Source organism: Schistocerca cancellata, chromosome 6, assembly GCF_023864275.1.
Source record: "Schistocerca cancellata isolate TAMUIC-IGC-003103 chromosome 6, iqSchCanc2.1, whole genome shotgun sequence".
Classification (NCBI taxonomy): domain Eukaryota; kingdom Metazoa; phylum Arthropoda; class Insecta; order Orthoptera; family Acrididae; genus Schistocerca; species Schistocerca cancellata.
Window position 1 is genome coordinate 377,087,852 of NC_064631.1, and position 23,272 is coordinate 377,111,123.

General features: G+C 37.3%; 1 protein-coding gene across 1 annotated transcript in view; it reads right to left on the minus strand.

Moving 5' to 3' along the window:
• The window catches only part of LOC126088338 (neural-cadherin-like), a 296,369-nt gene that overhangs the window by 28,647 nt on the left and 244,450 nt on the right, over window positions 1–23,272 (minus strand). Inside the window, exons 20-21 of the mRNA XM_049906473.1 lie at window positions 16,750–16,950; window positions 9,409–9,558 (exon numbers count right to left, since the gene is read on the minus strand). Of these exons, the coding sequence (XP_049762430.1) occupies window positions 9,409–9,558; window positions 16,750–16,950 (351 nt within the window). The remainder of the gene's footprint in view (window positions 1–9,408; window positions 9,559–16,749; window positions 16,951–23,272) is intronic.

The following is a 23,272-nucleotide window of genomic DNA, read 5'->3' on the forward strand; positions in this document are numbered from 1 at the left end:
GCATACAAATAATTAAGTAAAATATCTCTGCTGTAACCTAGGGCTTAGGCCCTATTGCAGTTCAGCCAGATCTGTCAAGCTGCATAACCTAGCTGATACCAAAAGCATAAATAACATGTTTGTGGGCTTGTTTGAAGGTGACAGGCAGTGTCAAGTTCACCACCAGTGAAAATAAAATTCTCACACTATTTTTCCTATGCCAGTTTCATATCTACAAGTGAGTGTGGCACATTTTCATCCACTCCACTTGTATTTAAGAGACAACATGAATCTAAGAGAACATTTCTGACAGTGGAGCCAGTTCCGGTTAACTTCACTTCAGTGACACTGAGTTCAGTTGCAACGACATGGTCCTCGGGAAGCCATTGATCAAGCATCCAGCACATCATCTACATGTGTTTGTTATTGCACTTTGCATCTAAGTTATGGTGTCCATTTGTCCTGTTTTTCCTGGGATAGTCCCCTTTTTTTCTAAAACGTTCCGCTGTCCCACGTTTCATCGGGGAGACTCCAGTGTCTTGCTTTAATGTCCCATTATCACAAAAGCTTTTTTTGGTGATGCTAAAACGTCCTGTGATTCAGCTTGGGTAAAGTATTTTATGCTAGCAGTTCATTCTGCAAGCATACATGCCAGGAAGTGTCACTTGTACAATTCGATCTACAATATTTGTTTATTTACTGTTAATATTTTGCACTATTGTTAGTACCAGTTTGTGTAGGGTCATATTTATGGTTGATTTAGGTAATAAGAATTTACATTTCTGTTGTCGTAAACAGTCTGAAGACACTGCTGTGGGTATGTGACTATTTTAAATCTGTGCAGTCAGTGTTTCAATCAGGCCAAAATGAAAGTGTAATTTGACACCAATCTAAAATGTGAGTTCACTTTTATCACCAGTAGTGCTGTAACTGTCAGAGAGAGAGATAAAACAGAATGAAAGCTGAAACAGTGAAGACCTTGCTCACTGGCAAAACAAGTTTTAACTGGGCATCACATGCTCATTTTTAAGAGACAATGTCAAAAGAAAATTCCCTTGTTGGTACCATTCATAAAATTAAAAAGTACAATGACAGTGCAGGAGAAACTGCATGGTGCAGATGTAAACATTTATTTCCATTAAATTTTGTTGATACTGTTTGTGTCCCATTTGCTCCCTTAATTGCCCCAGGTTCTATACTGTTATGTCTTTTTAATAAAACTGAAATGGACACCCTAGTTTAAATGATCCAGTAACTCTCCTGGTTTGGGCTAGAATCAGAAATAATAATTTTGTTTGGACCTTGTGTTATTTACATACCGAATCCCACGAGTTCAACTGTATAAACTGCAACCTGAATAAAAGTTTGAATTGTAATGAAACTGACATTGGTAGTTATGTAGCCTTAACAGAAAAAGCTAACAATGGAGAGCATGTGTTAAAGCACCCCATGACTGTTAAAGCACTCTGTGACTGCCGTCACAAAAGTACCAAAAGAGAAATACACATGAGCAAATTAAAAAATTAAAAGATTGAATGGCTGGCCAATACTTACCTCCAGCAGGTGAAATTCTTAGTACAAAATATTATCCTAGCTTTGAGAACTGAACTACTCCCTCATGCAGAAAAGAGGGATAGGTTTCGTAAGGTCAGAAAGGAAACACACGTCATTCAGATCCCATGATGAGAGAAACCAACCCGTTGTGAGGACTAATGTGAAAGATACCAACTTTAACCACTAACTCTCACTGATATCTCCTGCTTTACTTTTGCATCCCCCTATTGCCACAACGGGATGGTCCCTCTTAACCTGGAGCCTCAGTGAGCTGCCTTTCCTTTAAAACCTTCCTCAAATAACCCCTCTCTCCTCCCTCAGGAAAGAACTACATAAATCCAAAAGCTATGATGGTTACTGTGGCATCAGTCTCTAGCAGGCCACAGCAGCCAGCCAAGGGGTATTGGGTCATCCATGGGTGAAATACCTTCAGACCTAAAAAAGAATGTGATATTTCCAATACTGAAGAAAACAGTTGCTGATAAGTGTGATTACTGCCCAACCATCAATTTCGTAAGTCAGAGTGGTGAAATACAACACTTTTATCAGGGATAAAACACAGGGAGAAAAATTTTTACTTGCCCAAAGCCAAATTTCAATTCTAAGAATTGAAGAAATAGAATGCAATAGCAAAGAAGGGAATGAAACAGGGTTGTAGCATATCCATTGTGTTATTCAATCTGTACACTGAGCAAGCTTTCCAAATTTCCCCAGACGAATGATGAAGATTAGATAGATATGTCACATAACTAATGAAAAGTTACTGAATCAAACAGGGGAGAAAAGCACTTTACTGCACAAACTGACAAGGGAAGGGATAGGTTGATAAGACACAGTTGGAGACGTAGGGAACTGTTAATTTAATAGTGGTGGTAACTGTAGGTAGTAACAGCTATAAAGGGAGGCCAATGTCTGAGTACAGTAGAAGATTGAAATGGATGAAGTTTTCCAGAAATAAACTGTTTTCCACAAGGCGCACTAGTAAGGAGGGCTGCATCAAACCAGTCTTTGGACTGATGACCACAACAGCAGTAGCAGTAGCAATAAGAATACCAATTTTCATTCAAATTTCTCTACCTGTTCCAGATTACACTGGAACATAGATATATGGCTTGTACAGGGTGGTTATAATTCAACTTAAACTTTCAAAATAATGTAGAAATTAGACCACTAGTCAGAATGATGTCAAATTGCAATGAATATTATCGGAGATGGGGGAAAATGTATGGCAGAAGAGAAAAAATAGTGTCAAAATTGATCAATAGATGGCTATGCATGTGTCATAATATGTAAGTGAAAATGCCTGTCATGCACAAGACCCATAGAAGTTGGTATAAACATGCTGGGTACACAGCTTTTCCCTCCTTTCATGTCCACGAAGTTCGCCATGACTGTCTCAATGCCGAATCATGCTCTGCTTGTAAAACTACATCACAAAAGTGATGACTGTGCACACGTCGCTCTGCAGAAGTTCCAGGCACTGAGGGATTTAAAAAAGGTGGTCGAGGTCTGGAGAAAATGATTCAGAAATTCGAAAAGACAGGTTCTTTTGGTGTGCAACCTGGTAGAGGCAGCAAACGAATTGATTCAATGTCAGTGGAAGCAGTGGCCACAGCAATGCAGGAGGAGATGAGTAGTGGTGCGCAAATGTGTAGTGCATGGAAAATTGCCCAAACATTGGACATACCTATGATCACTGTGCATAAAATCCTACGAAACATCCTTCTTTGTTATCCATTCAATATTACCCATGTGCACGAGTTACTTCCTGTTGACCTGCCAGCAAGAGAGACCTTTGCTTTTAGAATTTCTTGCTTGCATGGAAGCAGACAACTGTCTGCCATGGAAGATTTTGTGGACAGACAAAGCCCACTTCCATCTGAAAGAATATGTCAATAAACAGAATTGTCGAAAATGGGCAATGGAAAATCCACACACAAATCAACCTGTACCACTTCATCCTGAAAAGGCCACTGTGTGGTGTGGGTTTACGGCATCATTTACCATAGGGCCATATTTTTTTGAAGAGACAGGTGCTTCCAGTCCTGTTACCTGTACTATCACTGGTAAGTACTATAAGTGTCTTTTGCACAACCATGTCATTCCAGCTCTCCAACAGAGTGCATGTGTGGATGGGATCATTTTTATTCAAGATGGCACACCTCCACACACTGCAAATCCAGTTAAGTAGCCACTGAAGTGCCATTTGAGAAATGCTAGAATTATCAGCCGCCATTTCCCTACAGCCTGGCTGTCCCCATCACTTGATCTTAATCTGTGTGACTTCTGGCTGTGGGGCTATCTGAAAGCTGTTGTGTTCAGTGTTCTGATTGTAAACTTAGCTGCATTGAAGGCATGCATTGTGCAACACATTCTGAATGTAACCCCGGAAACACTTCAATCAATTGTGGCCAGTGAAATATTTGCACTAGCAGAATAGAAATGTGGAAAACACAAGTCCAAAAACAATTTACTGGAATCACCAAAACAAAACAATAATACCATCTCCTAAAGTACAACCAACTCAATACCAACTTCAGATCGACGCAAATACAAAATAACAAACAATAATAGTAATAGAAAGACCTGACTCTTCACACGGAGTGAACACAATAAACAATTCTACAATGTCAAGAGGTTTGTCGACTATACCAAGTCCATCCACAAGAGATTGGCCAACTAGAAGAAGCATCTGGCCATGGCTGCTGGGCTGGCAGCTCTGTATCCTTCCAAGTGGTGTGTCGAACTGCCTTTTGCCAGCAGTGTGCCACCTTATAAATCCCGTTGGTGGATGTATCTGTGGGAACTATTTGCGATAATATGACTGCCATATCAATGTAGTTCCTGGGCTAGCTGCGACGTCTGGTGAAGCTGTTCTGCAGGCTCCATGAATGGGTAGCGGTCCCTGGCGGCCATTGATGGAGACCTGGTGGTGTGTTGTGTTGTGGTCGCTGGTAAGTATTTGCTTTGACAACACAGACAATGTAGGTTTTCCTGGTTAATATATGCCCCATGATGCAGGCATCCTGTGTTGGCTGGAAGTGAAGTGGGATGTCGATGCAGTAAGCACTATGATGTTCGAAGTGGGCGGCCACAGCAGACAGCATATTAAACATGTTTTACACCAGTCACATGGAAATTAATAATCCGATTTTATTTTGGTTGATGCTTTTTATGCGATTTTTGGCCTCAAGACAACTAAAAACCGATGTAATTCATGCTTTTTATGCAGTTTTTGGCCTCAGGATAATTCAATCCAATGTGATTGATGCTTTTTTAGCGGTTTTTGGCCTCAGGACAATTAACAACCGATGTGAGTGATGCTTTTTATGTAGTTTTTGACCTCAGGACAATCAAAAACCAATTTTTCCCATCCAACGTGATGTGACCTTGCTGTGATGGGTGGGCTTATGTAACTAATAGTATTACACCGTACACCCATGCACACTAAGTAGTACATTTTGTTTAACATCGAACGTACACCTTAGGCATTGTTTTATGATTGATTTGTCATTTGTAATCGACCACTCTTAAATTATGATGCTTACAGCGCCATCTATTGCTACATTTTGTAACTATTTGTTTTTCTTCTGCTATACATTATCCCCCTTCTCTGATAATATTCAGTTGCAATTTGATGTCATTCTGACCAATGGTGTTATTTATACAGTGATTTGAAAGTTTAACTTTAATTATAATCACCCTGTATATACACTGAAGAGCGAAAGAAACTGGTACATGTGCCTAATATTATGCAGGACCCCTGCGAGCATGAAGAAGTGCCACAACAAGACATGGCATAGACTCAACTAATGTATCAAGTAGTGCTGGAGGGAATGGACGTAATGAATCCTGCAGGGCTGTCCATAAATCCGTAAGAGTATGAGCGGGTGGAGATCTCTCCTGAACAGCATGTTGCACGGTATCCCAGATATGCCCAATGATGTTCATGTCTGGGGAGTTTGATATTCTCAGTGCACACATGAAATTGTCGTACAGGAAAATCCCCGCTTTATCGCTACCGTGGAGATGCCATGTCCCATTGCTCATGTGCTGACTATAACACAATGTTCAAATCACTTAAGTCTTGATAACCTGTCATATTATCAGCAGTAACTGATTTAACAGCTGCACAAGACACTTCTTGCAATTAAATAGGCACTGCCGACCGCAGCACCATATTCTGCCTGTTTACATAAGTCTGTATTTGAATACAAAGGCCTGTACCAGTTTCTTTGGCACTTCAGTGTATAATTCACTGACAAACTTTGAGAGTTTGTAGTTGTTATCATGAACAACAAACTGAGCCTAAGAACACACATCCAGAAACATAGCCAGTGAGATTCCAGAGCATTGAAATTACAGAGGAAAATATCTTCCACTATGTCACCCTTTTGTTGTCAGAAAACATGCACTTATATTCTGGCAGAATGCAAGTGGAACTTCCCAAAATAGAACTGACAGAATTCATGACGTTAGGTGGTGTCAAAGATGTCCATGCCTGGCATCAGAATGATATAAAGATTGCCAGTCATTATTGTGGCAGAGATGTCAACATAAAAACTCATGTTTGCTGCCACATGGGTAGCCTAGCAGCAGATAACTTCGATATTCCACAGAATCATTGGATAATGTTTCCAAATATGGATTGCTATCCTCAGTTCTGCAACCACAAGTTTGTCGGTATCACTTTGTGTCACCCTGTTGAGTTGTAATTGTATAGGTGAACATTAAAGTGACTGGAAGTTTTTAAAATTTTTTGTTGGAATTTTTTATTAAGGATGCTAACAACAATGTTGATGGACAGTAAATCTACAGTCATCATTATAAGCAAAGAAGCAAAATTAGTAGTGTAATGAATATAATAGAGGGAAACATTCCACGTGGGAAAAATATATTTAAAAATAAAGATTATGAGACTTACCAAACAAAAGCGCTGGCAGGTCGATAGACACACAAACAAACACAAACATACACACAAAATTCTAGCTTTCGCAACCAACGGTTGCCTCGTCAGGAAAGAGGGAAGGAGAAGGAAAGACAAAAGGATATGGGTTTTAAGGGAGAGGGTAAGGAGTCATTCCAATCCCGGGAGCGGAAAGACTTACCTTAGGGGGAAAAAAGGACAGGTATACACTCGCGCGCGCACACACACACATATCCATCCACACATACACAGACACAAGCAGACATTTGTAAAGGCAAAGAGCTTGGGCAGAGATGTTAGTCGGGATGGAAGTACAGAGGCAAAGATGATGTTGAAAGACAGGTGAGGTATGAGCGGCGGCAGATTGAAATTAGAAATTAGCGGAGATTGAGGCCTGGCGGATAGCGAGAAGAGAGAATATGCTGAAGGGCAAGTTCCCATCTCCGGAGTTCTGACAGGTTGGTGCTAGTGGGAAGTATCCAGATAACCCGGACGGTGTAACACTGTGCCAAGATGTGCTGGCCGTGCACCAAGGCATGTTTAGCCACAGGGTGATCCTCATTACCAACAAACACTGTCTGCCTGTGTCCATTCATGCGAATGGACAGTTTGTTGCTGGTCATTCCCACATAGAACGCTTCACAGTGTAGGCAGGTCAGTTGGTAAATCACGTGGGTGCTTTCACACGTGGCTCTGCCTTTGATCGTGTACACCTTCCGGGTTACAGGACTGGAATAGGTGGTGGTGGGAGGGTGCATGGGACAGGTTTTACACCGGGGGCGGTTACAGGGGTAGGAGCCAGAGGGTAGGGAAGGTGGTTTGGGGATTTCATAGGGATGAACTAAGAGGTTACGAAGGTTAGGTGGACGGCAGAAAGACACTCTTGGTGGAGTGGGGAGGATATCATGAAGGATGGATCTCATTTCACTTCATTTGACTTCCTCAAATCCTGCCCTGAAATGAGATCCATCCTTCATGAAATCCTCCCCACTCCACCAAGAGTGTCTTTCCGCCGTCCACCTAACCTTCGTAACCTCTTAGTTCATCCCTATGAAATCCCCAAACCACCTTCCCTACCCTCTGGCTCCTACCCCTGTAACCGCCCCCGGTGTAAAACCTGTCCCATGCACCCTCCCACCACCACCTATTCCAGTCCTGTAACCCGGAAGGTGTACACGATCAAAGGCAGAGCCACGTGTGAAAGCACCCACGTGATTTACCAACTGACCTGCCTACACTGTGAAGCGTTCTATGTGGGAATGACCAGCAACAAACTGTCCATTCGCATGAATGGACACAGGCAGACAGTGTTTGTTGGTAATGAGGATCACCCTGTGGCTAAACATGCCTTGGTGCACGGCCAGCACATCTTGGCACAGTGTTACACCGTCCGGGTTATCTGGATACTTCCCACTAGCACCAACCTGTCAGAACTCCGGAGATGGGAACTTGCCCTTCAGCATATCCTCTCTTCTCGCTATCCGCCAGGCCTCAATCTCCGCTAATTTCTAATTTCAATCTGCCGCCGCTCATACCTCACCTGTCTTTCAACATCATCTTTGCCTCTGTACTTACATCCCGACTAATATCTCTGCCCAAACTCTTTGCCTTTACAAATGTCTGCTTGTGTCTGTGTATGTGTGGATGGATATGTGTGTGTGTGCGCGAGTGTATACCTGTCCTTTTTTCCCCCTAAGGTAAGTCTTTCCGCTCCCGGGATTGGAATGACTCCTTACCCTCTCCCTTAAAACCCATATCCTTTTGTCTTTCCTTCTCCTTCCCTCTTTCCTGACGAGGCAACCGTTGGTTGCGAAAGCTAGAATTTTGTGTGTATGTTTGTGTTTGTTTGTGTGTCTATCGACCTGCCAGCGCTTTTGTTTGGTAAGTCTCATAATCTTTCTTTTTAAATATAAAATTAGCAGTGTTGTGTACGAGGTCCATACTATAGTCCCAACATGTCATCTTCACACTATCACTACATGATGATTTGTACATGTAAAGACATGAGAATACAAACAAAACCATTTGGTCTACATGCAGTAACTGTGATGTTCAATCAATCTTCAAAGATCTCACACCTCTTTCATTATAGTCTTTTACGGCAATGTCACAGAAACTCGTGACATACTCACTAACTAGACTTGGGAGTACCTTAGCCACTCACATGCTGTTCCAATGACACTAATATAAAAATCCCACTGCACACTAAACTGAAAATACGTGGACAATAGTGCAGTACCTATCACTATCTGCTCTCTCTCATCATCCTCTGAATACAAACTCACATATCATGAGTTCTGTACACAGTATTCTTTTCATCAAAGAGTGCTTCAAATATACAAAATACTGTGTGGGAACAATGTTTTCTACAGCTGTCCTTGCACCTCAAATCTTAACTTTTTGGTCTCTTTGTTTCCACAAGTGTTCCTTCAAAGGTTGTTAGTTCATAAACAATAACATTATACTGTACTTTTTGATCATAGTGCACTCTGTAACCTATTATGATTACAATTAGTCACAGGGAATTCTGAATATTCTGCCCATCTACTTGTGACTGTGAAGTAAGTTGTACATCTCTCTGAGTAAACAATACATTTTGGAAGTGACATCACATTATCCTCAAATGTAAAACATGTATTACAGGCTTCCTGTTTCACAGGTAGTTTTTAGTGACAATAAATCAAGTGTACCTCCAGCAATATGAAATGAGAATCTCTAACATATTCAAACAGAAATATCATGGCTGTTCTAATTTAGTGAACAAATATAATGGTGATGAAAATAAAATGTTTGACTTTTTTTACTTAGCCATTCCCTACTTCTGTTGACTAGATAATAAATAAAATCATTAAGGGGTTGCGTTTTCTTTCACATATCAAGATCACTTCATAAACACAGTTAGGAAAATGGAACAAGAGGGATAACTGTTGGAATAATCAACAACTAACCTGATGCCAGTGATGACAATGATCCAGCGACACTGCCACTTCCTTCATGAATAAAATTGTGGAGATCATCCACTGAGGCCATTTGACTATTGCTGTAACTAGGGTCTTCAATGGATGGGGCAACATGTGGCTCAGTATCTAAAGGATACTCTGAAAAATAATGTAACACAAAACTTTGAAAAGCCAAATTTACATTTCAAGTTCAGTAATATTAATGAAAGTTGAGAAAAGTTTATTTCAATTATCAATAACAACTAAACTTAAGAACAGTATATTACTTCAACACATTTTCTTCACTTGTTACTACCACTGACTTACACAGCTTTCAAAGCAATATGAGTACACAGCAAGATTTAAAATATGCTATTGCTGGGGGCAATGCACAACTAAACTAAAGCTCAGCTCACTTCAGTGATGTAGGATGTACTGGTTGCCTAGGGAGGACAACGTTTATTCATAGGGAATTCCAAATGTGGAATGAATTGAGAGTTTTATGAATCTTGAAAGACTTACAAAAAATGTACAGAAAATCCTTCATCATTCATTGTAATTGTATTTCAAAATAATATAAATTTATTATGTATATTATTCTTTGTTCCATATTTAAAATATTAATATCTGTAAAACTCTGGCCTTGATATTTGGATGAGGATAGATGTGAAAGACATTGTAAGTGTACTTACATTGCATTCTGGTTAAATATATCTGTTTATTTGCTCTTAAAACCTTTATTTATGTTTCTTTAGCATCTATACATGATAGGAAACTAATAACTTATTTTTCAGAATGTATGTGAGCTTACGAATGGTTGTTGCTGGTCGTTTGCACAGCCGCAATGTATTATTTGAAGATTGCCAATATTAAATGGCTCAAAGCTACAGCAATAGCTTACAAAGTTTGAATTTTTATTATGCTACTTAACTTCAGTGTCATTTTAGTTTATCTGCAAATATTAATAGCAGTTTTCATTAAGTTCATGTGGCAGCCGCATAATGGTTATCTTTTATTTCAGGTACGTAAATTCACAGAAATCAATTAACTCTGAAATGATCAATTATCAATACACTACACAATAATATGTCTCTTTGTGAACCCATGACATTAAAGCAGACTTAATTTCAATGAAATTGCAATGCAAAAATAGCCTGAGATATTTTGTTAACAGACAAGACAGTGCAGTGCTTCACACCACTCTTTACATGTTTCACATTGGAGGGATTAATCCTTCAAAAAATATTTCCACAAAAACAAAAGACTGTGTAATTTCCCCGTGATAATTTGTATTGTCACTTTAGTGTGTGCAGTGTCATTTGGTGTGTTACTATGCGTATATGTGCAAACAAATCGTACAGTTTAATGAACTGCACATATACATATAATTAAAGCACACCACTTGATGTACAGAACAGATCACAACAACATACATATTTAGAAAAAAATAAAAAATAATAAAAAAATGCAAGAGGGCAACTGTACACCAGCACTCTTAAGCCCATGCATTAACTAAAGAGCAGACTTTTAATTACAAAATTTGAAAATAGATGCTTGTCATCTGACAGTACAGTCTCTTGCTGTTAATCATAACGAAAGACTAAAGTTCATTATCCTAAAAACAGCTGCAAAAACAATCAAACAAGTCGATCATATGTAAGTCTCAATATTAACTGTCACAAAACAGTTTTAAAGTTCTCAGCTGCCTCAAGTTCCACAAATAAAGTTGAGGTTATTATGGGCACTGAAACTCAGTCTCTGAAACCACTATTAAATTTTGTAAGTTCATTGGAAAATTAAACTATGAGCCTGTGATCAGGCAAAACTACTCAAGTCTAATGAAATAATGTAAATGGATAGATAAAAACTCTACTCACCAAGCAGTGGCAGAGGAACACAGAGAAGGATTCAATGTGTACAAATTTTAAGAGCCAGTGGCTCCTTCTTCTAGCAGAAGAGTTGAAGGGTTCTACCAGAAAAAGGAGCCACTGGCTCTGAAAGCTTGTAAATGTTAAATCCTTTTGTGTACATGTTCCCCTGCCACCGCTTGGGGAGTAGATTTTTTTTCTACCCATTTACATTATATTATCAATAACTGATTACTTTCATTGTAATACAAGTCTAATGAAAAGCAGACATATGAGTCTGCACTCTTCAAAATCATTTTAAGTCCAATGATTGGAACTGGAACAAATTTAAAGCATTCATATAGCACTGCTGCTTTGACACCTAGACACTGTAGGTACCACTAAGCAAACCCACAGATGTAGCCCCCAACAACAAAAGACAGTTGTCACACTGCTGCTTCCCCTTAAATACCTTTTGTGACACCATGCATTACTGAATCCATGTTAATTACTCGAAGAATGGCCATCATTCAAAACAAAGACTATTTCCACATATGTACACATTATTAGAATAAATCCGCAATTATTACAGTCATTTTGCAACCTAAAATTACACAAACTATATACTATTACACAAGTTATCAACATATTTCATATACATGTTTACACCTTGTTTTACAATATGAAAGAATTACATCAAAATGACAGAATGCCTGAGGCCATCTCAAAGAAAGAGTATTCTTTTGTCCTGTAGGTATTGTGTTTTACTTTTTATTGTTTGCACTTCTACAGTGATTTAATATAACTTTCCTTAATGGACTTTTACTTACTTAACCCCATAAAGTATAACTAATACTTAATTCTATGAAGCCATTAACTAGGATGGTAAGGTGAGAACCTACATAACTCAAGCTGTCTTCATAACCCATGTAGCTTGTGGATGATTACGGCTGTAGCATATTTTCATATATAATTTTTTATAAAATCATTAGTAATTTAAAATATAAATGCAGGATTTGACATAAGGTCAGTAGTGGTGTTGACATTGTCAGCTTTAATTTGATGTGTCATATGGCGGGGAAGCTTCAATGATTTATAAGGTCAATAGTGGTGAAACTTCCTGGCAGATTAAAACTGTGTGCCCAACTGAGACTCGAACTCGAGACCTTTGCCTTTCGCAGGCAAGTGCTCTACCACCTGAGCTACCGAAGCATGACTCATGCCCGGTCCTCACAGCTTTACTTCTGCCAGTATCTCGTCTCCTACCTTCCAAACTTTACAGAAGCTCTCCTGTGAACCTTGCAGAACTAGCACTCCTGAAAGAAAGGATACAGGGAGACATGGCTTAGCCACAGCCTGGGGGATGTTTCCAGAATGAGATTTTCACTCTGCAGCAGAGTGTACGCTGACATAAAATTTCCTGGCAGATAAAAACTGTGTGCCCGACCGAGACTCGAATTCGGGACCTTTGCCTTTCACGGGCAAGTGCTGTACCATCTGAGCTACCGAAGCACGACTCATGCCCGGTCCTCACAGCTTTACTTCTGCCAGTATCTCGTCTCCTACCTTCCAAATTTTACAGAAGCTCTCCTGCGAACCTTGCAGAACTGGCAATCCTGAAAGAAAGGTATCCTGGCACACAGTTTTAATCTGCCAGGAAGTTTCATATCAGCACACACTTCGCTGCAGAGTGAAAATCTCATTCTGGTCAATAGCGGTGTTGACCTTATCAGCTTTAATTTGATATGTCATATGGTGGGAAAGCTTCAATGATTTAATTGTTGTTAATTTTTATTGTCCAGCAAAATAACCACAATTAAAAGCAATTGTAATGTTATTAATATTTATCATATAACCATGCATAATATTTATCATATAACCATGCTTAAAGCTGCAATAAGATCATTTCAATAGGAATAAATTATTAGAATTGGAACATTTTTGTAAGGTAAAAACATGTGATTTATTGTGTGTCTCATAACATTGGCTTACAGAAAAATCAAGTAGTTTTCTCATACCCTATGAGCACACACTGGCAGCACACTATAATGAGGAGAAATAGGGAAAAAAGGGGGTGTGGGGGGCAGATTGCAAAATTTGTGAGAAAATACATAATTTTTTTTAAAAATAGATATAAGATCATACTCCAATGAATTAAGTGGCAAATTTAGCTGTATAAGACTGATCGAATAGAACATCATAATAGTCCAATTTGTATAGATCTCCAAATGATGATGTTAATTTATTGTTTGAGAAATTTTAACAAATGTTGAGAAAAATTTTAAAACTCAAAACTCATGTAGCTGTATGTGGTGATTTCAACATAGAGTTGTCTGGCTCAAGTGAGTCAACTCAAAAACATTTTTAAACTTGCCTAGATCATTAAATTGATTTGTACTAGCAATAGCCCAACATGTGGAAATGCCTGTTTTGACAATATGATAGTTAATTTTTTCAAGAGACCTAAACAGTGTTAGCATAGCATATGAATGTTTTGCAAATCATGATCCACTACTCCTCACACACCGCCATGCTCAGTCAGATAACGATTGCCAAGCTTGCCACGGGTTAGAGGACAGAAAGAGGAATGTTTTAAGTTATTCACAGACTGCCTTAGAAACACAAATTGAGACTTTGTTTATGAATATGATGCAAATAAATTAATTGCTGAAACTCTCTGTAATAATTTCTTAAAGACATACATTGATTTATGGTACTCTTGTTCACCACTGAAAAGAAACAGTCTGAACCAAACAAAAAAAGGAAAAAGAAAAGAAACAGTTCTAAACCTAAATGACCTTGCTAGTATCTGGGAAAAAATGCTTTCACTGTACAAGATGTGTACAAATAATTGCAAACATTGCACAGAGCAGTACAACATTTTTTATAAAGCCTGCTTCAAATGTAAAAAACATTATAAAGCTGAAGTTAAACTTGCCAAACAATTTGCCTATGAAAATTATGCAGAAGAAATTACACAGAAGCAGCTCTGAGAAATATAAAGGTGCTTGGGATATTATAACACAAGAATCCACTTCTATCCAAATTAAAACATTCTGCTTGAGCCAGAAGAGCTCAATAGATACTTTATTATTATAGTAAATGAATTAAGACCTAAAATTAACCAGTCAGACACATCAGAAACTGACATACTTGCTGATCATCTTCCTAGAGTAAATGAATTCCACTGGGATCTTGTACCAACAGTAAAAGCTGTTTGAAATTTTTCTAACTCAAAAAGCATGAACTGTTATTGGCTATCCAATTACACATTGAAAAGGACAATACACCTTATTTGCAAACCACTTGCTTTTAGTATGAATAAAAGCCTTGAGTTTGGAATTTTCTCGAACCAGCTCAATATTTCAAAAGCTAATACAATGCCTGTACACAAAAAGGGGAAAAGAATACCCCTGAGAACAACAGGCAAATATCTATTGTTGCAATCTTTTCCAAAATATCTGAAGTAATTTTTCACATACCAGTCAGAAACTACTATGAAAAACATAGCCTTCACCACAGATCAAGATAGGTTACAGTTATGCCAGAAATCACTAAATTGGTTCACATCTAATAAACTACTCTGCATCCAGAGAAAATCACTTAATTGGTTCACATCTAATAAACTACTCTGCATCCAGGGAAAACTCAACACATGCTGCTGGGACAAGATAAAGACATAGAAGCAAAATCTGTAAAACTGCTTGGAATACATACTGATTTTAAACTAAAGTGGCAAACCCCTATTAATCATGTCTGCAGAAAGATATGAAGGGTGTCCTCTCTCCTATGGATACTATCTGATATAGTGAGAAATAAATATCTCATGAAAGCTTACTACAGACTTTTTCAGTTTCACATATCCTATGGGCTTTTGTTATGGGGTCACTCATGTCATGTTAGTGATGTATTACTGAGGGAAAGAAGGTGCTAAGAATAATGTGTAAGGATGGTCCAAGGGAAGACTGATGTCTGTGATAAATCTTTATATCTATGTATCATTGATATATATGGAAAAAAACATAGCAGATACTAACACAAGAGAGAACAAATGTTGTCATGACATTAGAAATAAGATTAATATTGACATTCCTAGACACAGGCTGACAAAAACAGGCAACTCTCACAAAGTGAACTGTCTGAAATAACAGTTTTTAATAAATTTCCACATTCTGTCATGAATACTTCTTTCAATAATTTTAAAAAGTAAGTTTTATACATGGTTAATAAACAATCCATTCTACAGTTTGAAAGAATTGCTGAATACTAGTAGTGAAGAAAATGAGTTTTAGGATCAGAATTACAATTCCGTACAACAGGTTAATGTAAGATAAATTGTTTGTACATGCAATGTGAACAGTAATTAATATAGAGATTGCTATTGTATATCAACGTAAAGCCCATTTCGCTACATGTGGTCAATGGCTAATAAAGAATCTGATCTGAATTGTGATTTTTATGGTATATTTGGTTTTATTGTATCTTGATTGAAGTCTATAACATATTATCCCTGGAAACGCAAACTTTTTCTCGTATTTTGTTTATTGTAGTTGACAATGTGCATTCTCTGACTGCCTCATTCATGTCTGTATGTGCCAGTCATGGAAAATCCCATCCCATGTCCACTGGTCAATGCTTACTAGAACCAGTCCTGCCGGGCCATTGCACTGACTGTTACTCGAGTATACAACAAATAACACTTCCCAGCAGATGTAAATATACAGTGAGAGAAATGCTCTCACTTTTACAGAATGGGAAAGATTTTGCTTCCATGACACTTGAGCTGAGAGAAGCGAAGCCTAAGATCAGATTCTGAAGAATGTTGCACAGTAAGGACAGTCAGTACATAAGCTCTCAAGCAAACAAGGCCAATTTTTAACTGTGGTCAGTAATATGTATGCTTAATCATGAGACACTGACATAAAATAACTGAACTCTGGTGAATACAAGGCAGTGACCTGATGTCTGCAACTGTCTCTCCTGAAAAAGGGCTTAATATCCCTTTCCTCTTGTTCCTGTGAATTTGCTCTATCTTTTCTCCATTTTTGGTGAAAGGATTTTAGGAAATACTGAAAATTAAAAACTTAAAAATTTCTGTCTTGTCATAACTGCACAAATTGTTTTAGTTTTAACATCCAGTAAATATTTACTTATCTTCAGTCAGAAATGTTACTAGCACCCACCTATCATATTTGTTTAGCTTTTTGTGACTCAAAAAGAGATAAAGTATTTTCTACCATCAAAAAAATGAAAGAAATGGAGTAAAGTGACATATGTTTATTATTCCCTTTTACAACTGTCAGACAAATTAGTTGTTGTGACCTTACCTTATGTGGAATAGAACCTCATTTTGGAACTTTAATAACAGACAATCTGTCACTTCATAATCTTTACTCTCAAGAGAACAGGTTTTTATGCACCTTTATGCAAATGCTTTGTTGTAATCAAGAGTTTTGAATCTTCTGTGCTATTCCAGAATTAAATGGTAACAAAATGTACTCACTGGATAATGTCTCTGTTGATGCGTCCATTGATTTTTTACTATCCAGTTGCACATTTGTCACATCTGATTCCATCATAGAATCCTTCCCACCACCTTCATCATCATATTTTATGATGTTTTCTCCAACACAATCTTCCTCTTTTTTCTTTTGTGTGTCTTCTTTGCATATGGCATTATACACAATTAAAATCAAGATTAACACTGAAATAAGCAATAACATTCATTAAACAATAAAGTAGTTCACAAGCTGTACACAATGTAAGAACAGATGTTTAATCTAAAATGTGGTCTCCCAATATTTAATTCTCATCATTTAGTAATTTACAATGAATTACTTCTATCTTTCAGAATCTCTTCAACTTCTGATTTAATCTGTGTCCCATTTCCAACAACTCATATCATTTAGTTTACCCTACAGAAAATGTAAGAGAGATGGCTTTATTATAACTTTAGTTTTAAAAAGTTTTAAAAAAAGGATAAAAGTTGCAAAAAAATTCGTGAAAGTTAATGATATCAAAATACCTACTGAAATACATTACTCAGAAAAAAGTGTACTCAATTATGCTTAACTATAAACTTATAAGTTAGATCATTAGAAGGAAGTGTATCCTGAATAACTTACACTTCTTTTACGGAGTTTGGGTTTTGCAAAAGTGTCAGTGAATTAGGCATGTTCCCAATTTTGATAAACAATGTCACTGGTATGGTTTCAAATATCTGTGAAGCATATGACTTTAATCTGTCATTAACTACTGAGATCAAAACACACTATATTAAACAAAACAAAAATTAGAGTCAAAAAGAAATAATGAATCTATAATTACAATACTAGAAAAAATACCTTCTTTCTCTTAATTAAAATAGAATTTAGGTGATATAGGGGTTAATAATGCAGCTACCAAAATCTTTGATCACTTACTCAATTACACTAAATGCCTAAAAGAAAGGAAATTTAATATGAAAGTAAGTAAGAAAAGATTCTTCTGGGTAACTCCTCATATTTCATACAAGAATTTTTATTCAGAAATTTGTACCTATGTTTACCTCATACATAACATATTTATTTCTGCTGTGCAAATGTTAGCATGAAACTATATTCAAATATTGGTTATGTTAATACTCTGCAAATTGATGTAGTCTGTAATAAATTGTGTATATGGACTACGTAACACATAACTACTAACTTAGTATCCAGTTTCTTATCTCAAACATTTCCTTCATTACTCTTCCTCCTACAAACACAGGCATTGCACAATAACACATTGCTTGACAGTTTTCTAATTCCCAGTTTCTTTGAAGCTTTAGAGGTGGAACTGTTGAATGAGGTCTCATCAGTTTTCAAGCTATCTCAGTACAAGCAATATCATCATTAATAATTGCATCCATTTTCCTCCATTGCTAACTTCAATTATGTTTTACCATTAAGAAAACTCCAATCTTTTGCAGACATGTTTCACTTACTTATGTTAGGCATCTTCAGTGGTATTCGATTTTGTGTCCTGTTCATGCAGTGTATATTTCTTGCTGTAAATATTTATTTGCACACAACCTATACTACAGTACACTGCACATGCTCGCCCTACTCTTGGTAAGATGCTTTAGAGCTCCAAAAGTGGGGAGATAATAGTCATGTGTGCATTTGTGCATGAGCTGTGTGTGTGTGTGTGTGTGTGTGTGTGTGTGTGTGTGTGTGTGTGTGTGTGTGTGTGTTTTATTTTTTTCTTTTCTGAAGAAGGCTTTGGCTAACCCTATAACTGTCTTTTCACTGTGCCTGTCTGCAACTCAACATCATATCTTTACGGTGAGCACCAATCTATCCTTTTCAAAATATTCTTGTGTATGAAAATATTGATTCTGATGTCTTATTGCATTATGCACACTATTTATTTTAATGTATTATCGTGTAACATTAGCTCATAAGTACTACCATTAATTTACTATATTGCAACATGGTGTATCAATTACCATAAATTTTTAAAAATCAAGACTGTAAATAGAAAACAACAGTTACTATTCCCATGTCAAAATGACTATAATGCTATTGGTATTAATGGAACTTGCAATAGTATAAATAAATAAACGAATCCTCCTAGTGACCCAATACTTTAACCCATCTGTCTTCCAATTCATTGATGACATCTTCATGGCCTTAACTCCTGAGGGTCAGATTCTACTCCTTCTCATTATCCTAAACATCCATTTGAAAATCTGTTTCATCGGGTCATTCTCAAACTAGCTATCTGCTGGTTGGCAGCACAGGTGCCCCTCAGAAGCTGCATTAGTGATAGTAATGCAGAATACACTATTTTCTAATGGAAAAGTGATTGTTTAAAATATCTTTAATAAGTAAGCTCATTCCATTATATTTCATTTATATGAGCAAGTGATGGTTTTTTGACCTGAGGTTTTGTATTTAAATTATCACATAAAATCGCATCACATATAGTATGCCATATTTTGCTCTTAGTAAACACTGTCAAATATCACGTAACAACCATGATCTGTGATGGTTAAGAGTTACATTTTATTGTGAATAAGTTACTTAAGATGTATGTGGTTAGTTGAGTGCTTAGCTCATGCATTAAATGGGAATAACTGCCTTTTTATGTTACATCATGCACCTGAGACATTAACCTGTATGCCAAATTTTTGCCACCCATAAATAACAAAAATTCGTGTTAAGTTATTTAGCTCTATTTTTAGGTGTTGGATCAATATTGCTGTAGGATAGTCATACAGTGAGTGGTACGGTATATGAAGATTGTGATTTGAGTTCCATTGTGACTCGTCCAGGTAGTTGAGTGAATTAAGGTGCCACTTACAGAATTTAGAGATATGAGTGTGCCCCAAACTGAATATGTCTCATGGATTAACAATGAGGGCTGGTGAGCTAGCCAGCCTGGATGTGGTTTATAGGTGGTTTCCCATGTCCAACTACATGGATACTAGCCTGGTACTCATGTCTCACCTCAGACACACACTGTGCTAATATTTAGAGAATATTCTGACACTTGCACGTGAGATTTACTCTAGAGGCAGAATGATTAAGTACACAGATTCCACCTCTGGGAGAGTAGTGGTGTCAGGAAGGGCATTCAGTCATCATCTGTCACTAACATTGCAAAAATCTGTATAACAGCACCAGCTTTGTGGAGAATACAGGAACAGGCAAGGAAGAGGAGGAAGAAGAAGAAGAAGAAAGCAAAAAATGAGAAGTTCCATTGGGGAGATTTCAGTGGGGATCTCAAGGGGTATGTCAACAAGGCTATCCCATGGAATTGTAGGTTCTGCATAAAACATAAGATAATGTCTGAACAAGAAGCAAAGATTTGTGCCCGTTAGGCTAAATCAGTTTACATGAAATTTTAACTAGACAGGTTAAATGGAGGATGATGGCCGCTGTTAAAGGTAACAAGTTATGGGCATAAGGGGAACAGTTCTTCAACTTCTTCAATTACATATTCACTTACAGTATTCAGTAAGTATGAGTTGTTACCTGAAGTAGGAGGGGAAGAGCCTCATCCAGTTATGGGTCACAGTATGGTGCAGCAGACTTCTAGCAAAGAAACTAATGAGGTAATGGTCCAATCTGACATGTCAAAACCTACCCAAAAATGTTTCACAAAGGAAGAATACATCAAAAGATATGCACCATCAAAATTTCAGCTGCTAAGGTGCACTTTTTTTAAAGAAATGTTACAGTTACTCCATTTTGTTGCATGAAGAACCACATATAGCAGCAGTTTTCCTAACATGCGAGTTGGCAAATAAGCAGATGCAACTATGGCAAAAGAACATAGCACTGCACAGCACGAAGTTCACAATGCACACATGTGAATTTTTAGCACTTAAACCATACCAAAAATGTCTCAAATCATTAATTTTGCAGTTCATATCAACAGCTAAACTGTTAAACAAGTAACTGGCAGACGAAATAAAATGAAGGCAGTGTATGATGATACATTACAGACGACTTCCATCAGTCAGTACTAATTTGTTGACATTAAAGATTTTATAACTGTTCCTGTAGCACAGTTCTTATAATAATTTTACTGACAATGAAACAGTTCTTTGTAGTCATCACAAAAATGCTAAGTGTCCACTGGATGATGAAAACAAACATTTTGCTTATACTCCCACACCCCTGATAAAAGATAAATTACTGCATTCAGACTCTTCCCAGTCATTTTTAGTTTCATTTTGGAAAGGAATAAGAAAAGGTCATGGGCATTGTTCTGCATACTGTACTGTGTACCTACCATACTTGATAAAATTTGTAAAATGTGGTGATGCAAACAGACAATGTTGAAATGACTGAAATTTAACAGTAACATTCTGCTGACAAAGAGCTATCAGAAATTATACTGGCTGACAATTTTCTGAAAACTGCTTTATATTGTTCAAATATATTTTTATCGAGAGGCTGAATCACACCATTAGTTCTGGGTGGAATCACAACTATATTAACTGTTTTTTCATTGTCGTCCTGAAGACAGAGGTGTCATTATGTCCAGCCAAAGAATCTAACAAAAGCAATGAATTATTTTCTGCAGATGGAAAGAAGAGGTTTTGATGTAACATTGAAAATTATTTCCCCCTTTTTCCAGCTTTTGCTGAGCTGATTCCAAGATTTTTGGGAGTAAACAGTCCTTTATTTTCTAATTGTGGTTCTAATTTGCCTTGAGGTTATTGAGGACAGATATGAAGCAGTGAAATCAGTATTCCATTGGCACTTACCACTGGCACTTTTGTACACAAATGTGTCATAGCATTCATCAATTGTACAAGTGACTCTCTCTCTCTCTGATTGGCTTTATACAAAGATTTTAGAGAATAGCAAGAAGCTATCATATTAGCTATGAATTTCTCTATAGTGTTACCTATTAATCAAATCTCCTCTACACATTTACTTAAGACAAATTTTGTAATTTTGCTACTTTCCTTCCCATATAATTTCCTGATTCTATTTAACAAGGTCAAAGAAACCCATAAAACAGTAATATTCATCTCACTTGCAATTCAAAGTGCCCAGTCTCACAGATCTTCATCAGTAACAGTGTACTGATTATCACATGCAGTTCTACATTTTTCTAATAGTCTTTCTTTCATACTTTTGCGAGCTTTATTTTGGCTCATGTTTTTTACTTTGTGTAAATTTTTCTTCCATTTATACAATTCATGTTCACATTTTATGAAGCAAAACTGGCTTTGCACACTGCTTAAATTGTATTGTTTCCTCTCTCCCACGAGTAACCAAAAAAATTACAGATTTTTCTGTGTCACCAAAAGCTATTACTGTATGTTGTCTTTGAGCTTGGAAGCTAGTCTATTCTTGTTATGGACTTTAATTGGTACAACAATCATTGCTGAACCCACAATTCACAGAATCGTCCAAGTTATTCCCCATTTCTTGTAATGTTTCCACAGTTACCAGCAAAATGGCAACATCATTCAAATGAATAGTCACTAAATTAACTAATAAATAATACACATCTAGGTCTTCAGGACAAGTAGATGATTTTGACTGAGTACCACATTCTCCATATTTCACCTTTGTGAGGTTGAAAACATTAGTTGGATTCCACATTACTGTGAAATGCTGGAAGTGGCACAAAGACAGATGCTATTAGCACGCTTATACAAAGAAAATTAATTCAGTTTTGTCTCCATTGTTAATACTTAGCAGACCCACAAAGGCAGTAACTAATTATTAAAGGTATTAAATGAGTTGCAAATTCAATCATATAGAAACTGAGAACAATTACCAAAGAAACCATCTATAGAAACTGAAATTCACTTTACAAATTATGATCATGTTGTGCCATGTTGTCTGTTTACAGATATGGCATCAACCAAGGCTATATTCTCATCATGTTGGGCATGCACTATCTGCTACATCTACAGTATGTGTGCATATTTCTCCACCCACCACATGAGCTACGAATCTGCCGATTTCCAAAAAAAAAAAAAAAAAGTGTGTGTCTTAACAGCTAAATTCTGACTTTTTTTGCTGCATACTCTCCCTGTATAACAAATTTCAGGAGGGGTTTTGACATGTTCTAGTGGACCATTCCCTAGATCATTAACAAAAGAAATTAGTAGGAAAACCATCTTGCTGCTATGTAAAAGGCATTGCAGGTGTGTAGGCCAGATGCTAAAGGGACGGGGTACCAGGCCACTACTATTGTGAAGCCAAGTGCTAGCCTTAGCCAGGTAACAGAGGATCCAGAGAAAATGTTAATGTTTGGTGGCCATGTGTGACATGTTTGCATTGTTCTGCTGGTAGATATCATCATGTGAAGGAAAACAAAGTGCATGCAGGAGTAGACATGGTCCCCAAGGATAGATGCATACTTGTGTTACATCATTGTACCCTCCAGAATGATGAGATCACCCAGAGAATGCCACATAAAACATTCCCCAGACCATAATGTTACCTTCTCCAACATGGATCCTTCCAACAATTCTTGCAGGGCTACACATGTCAAATGTCACCTGTCCAATGGAATATAAAACATACTTC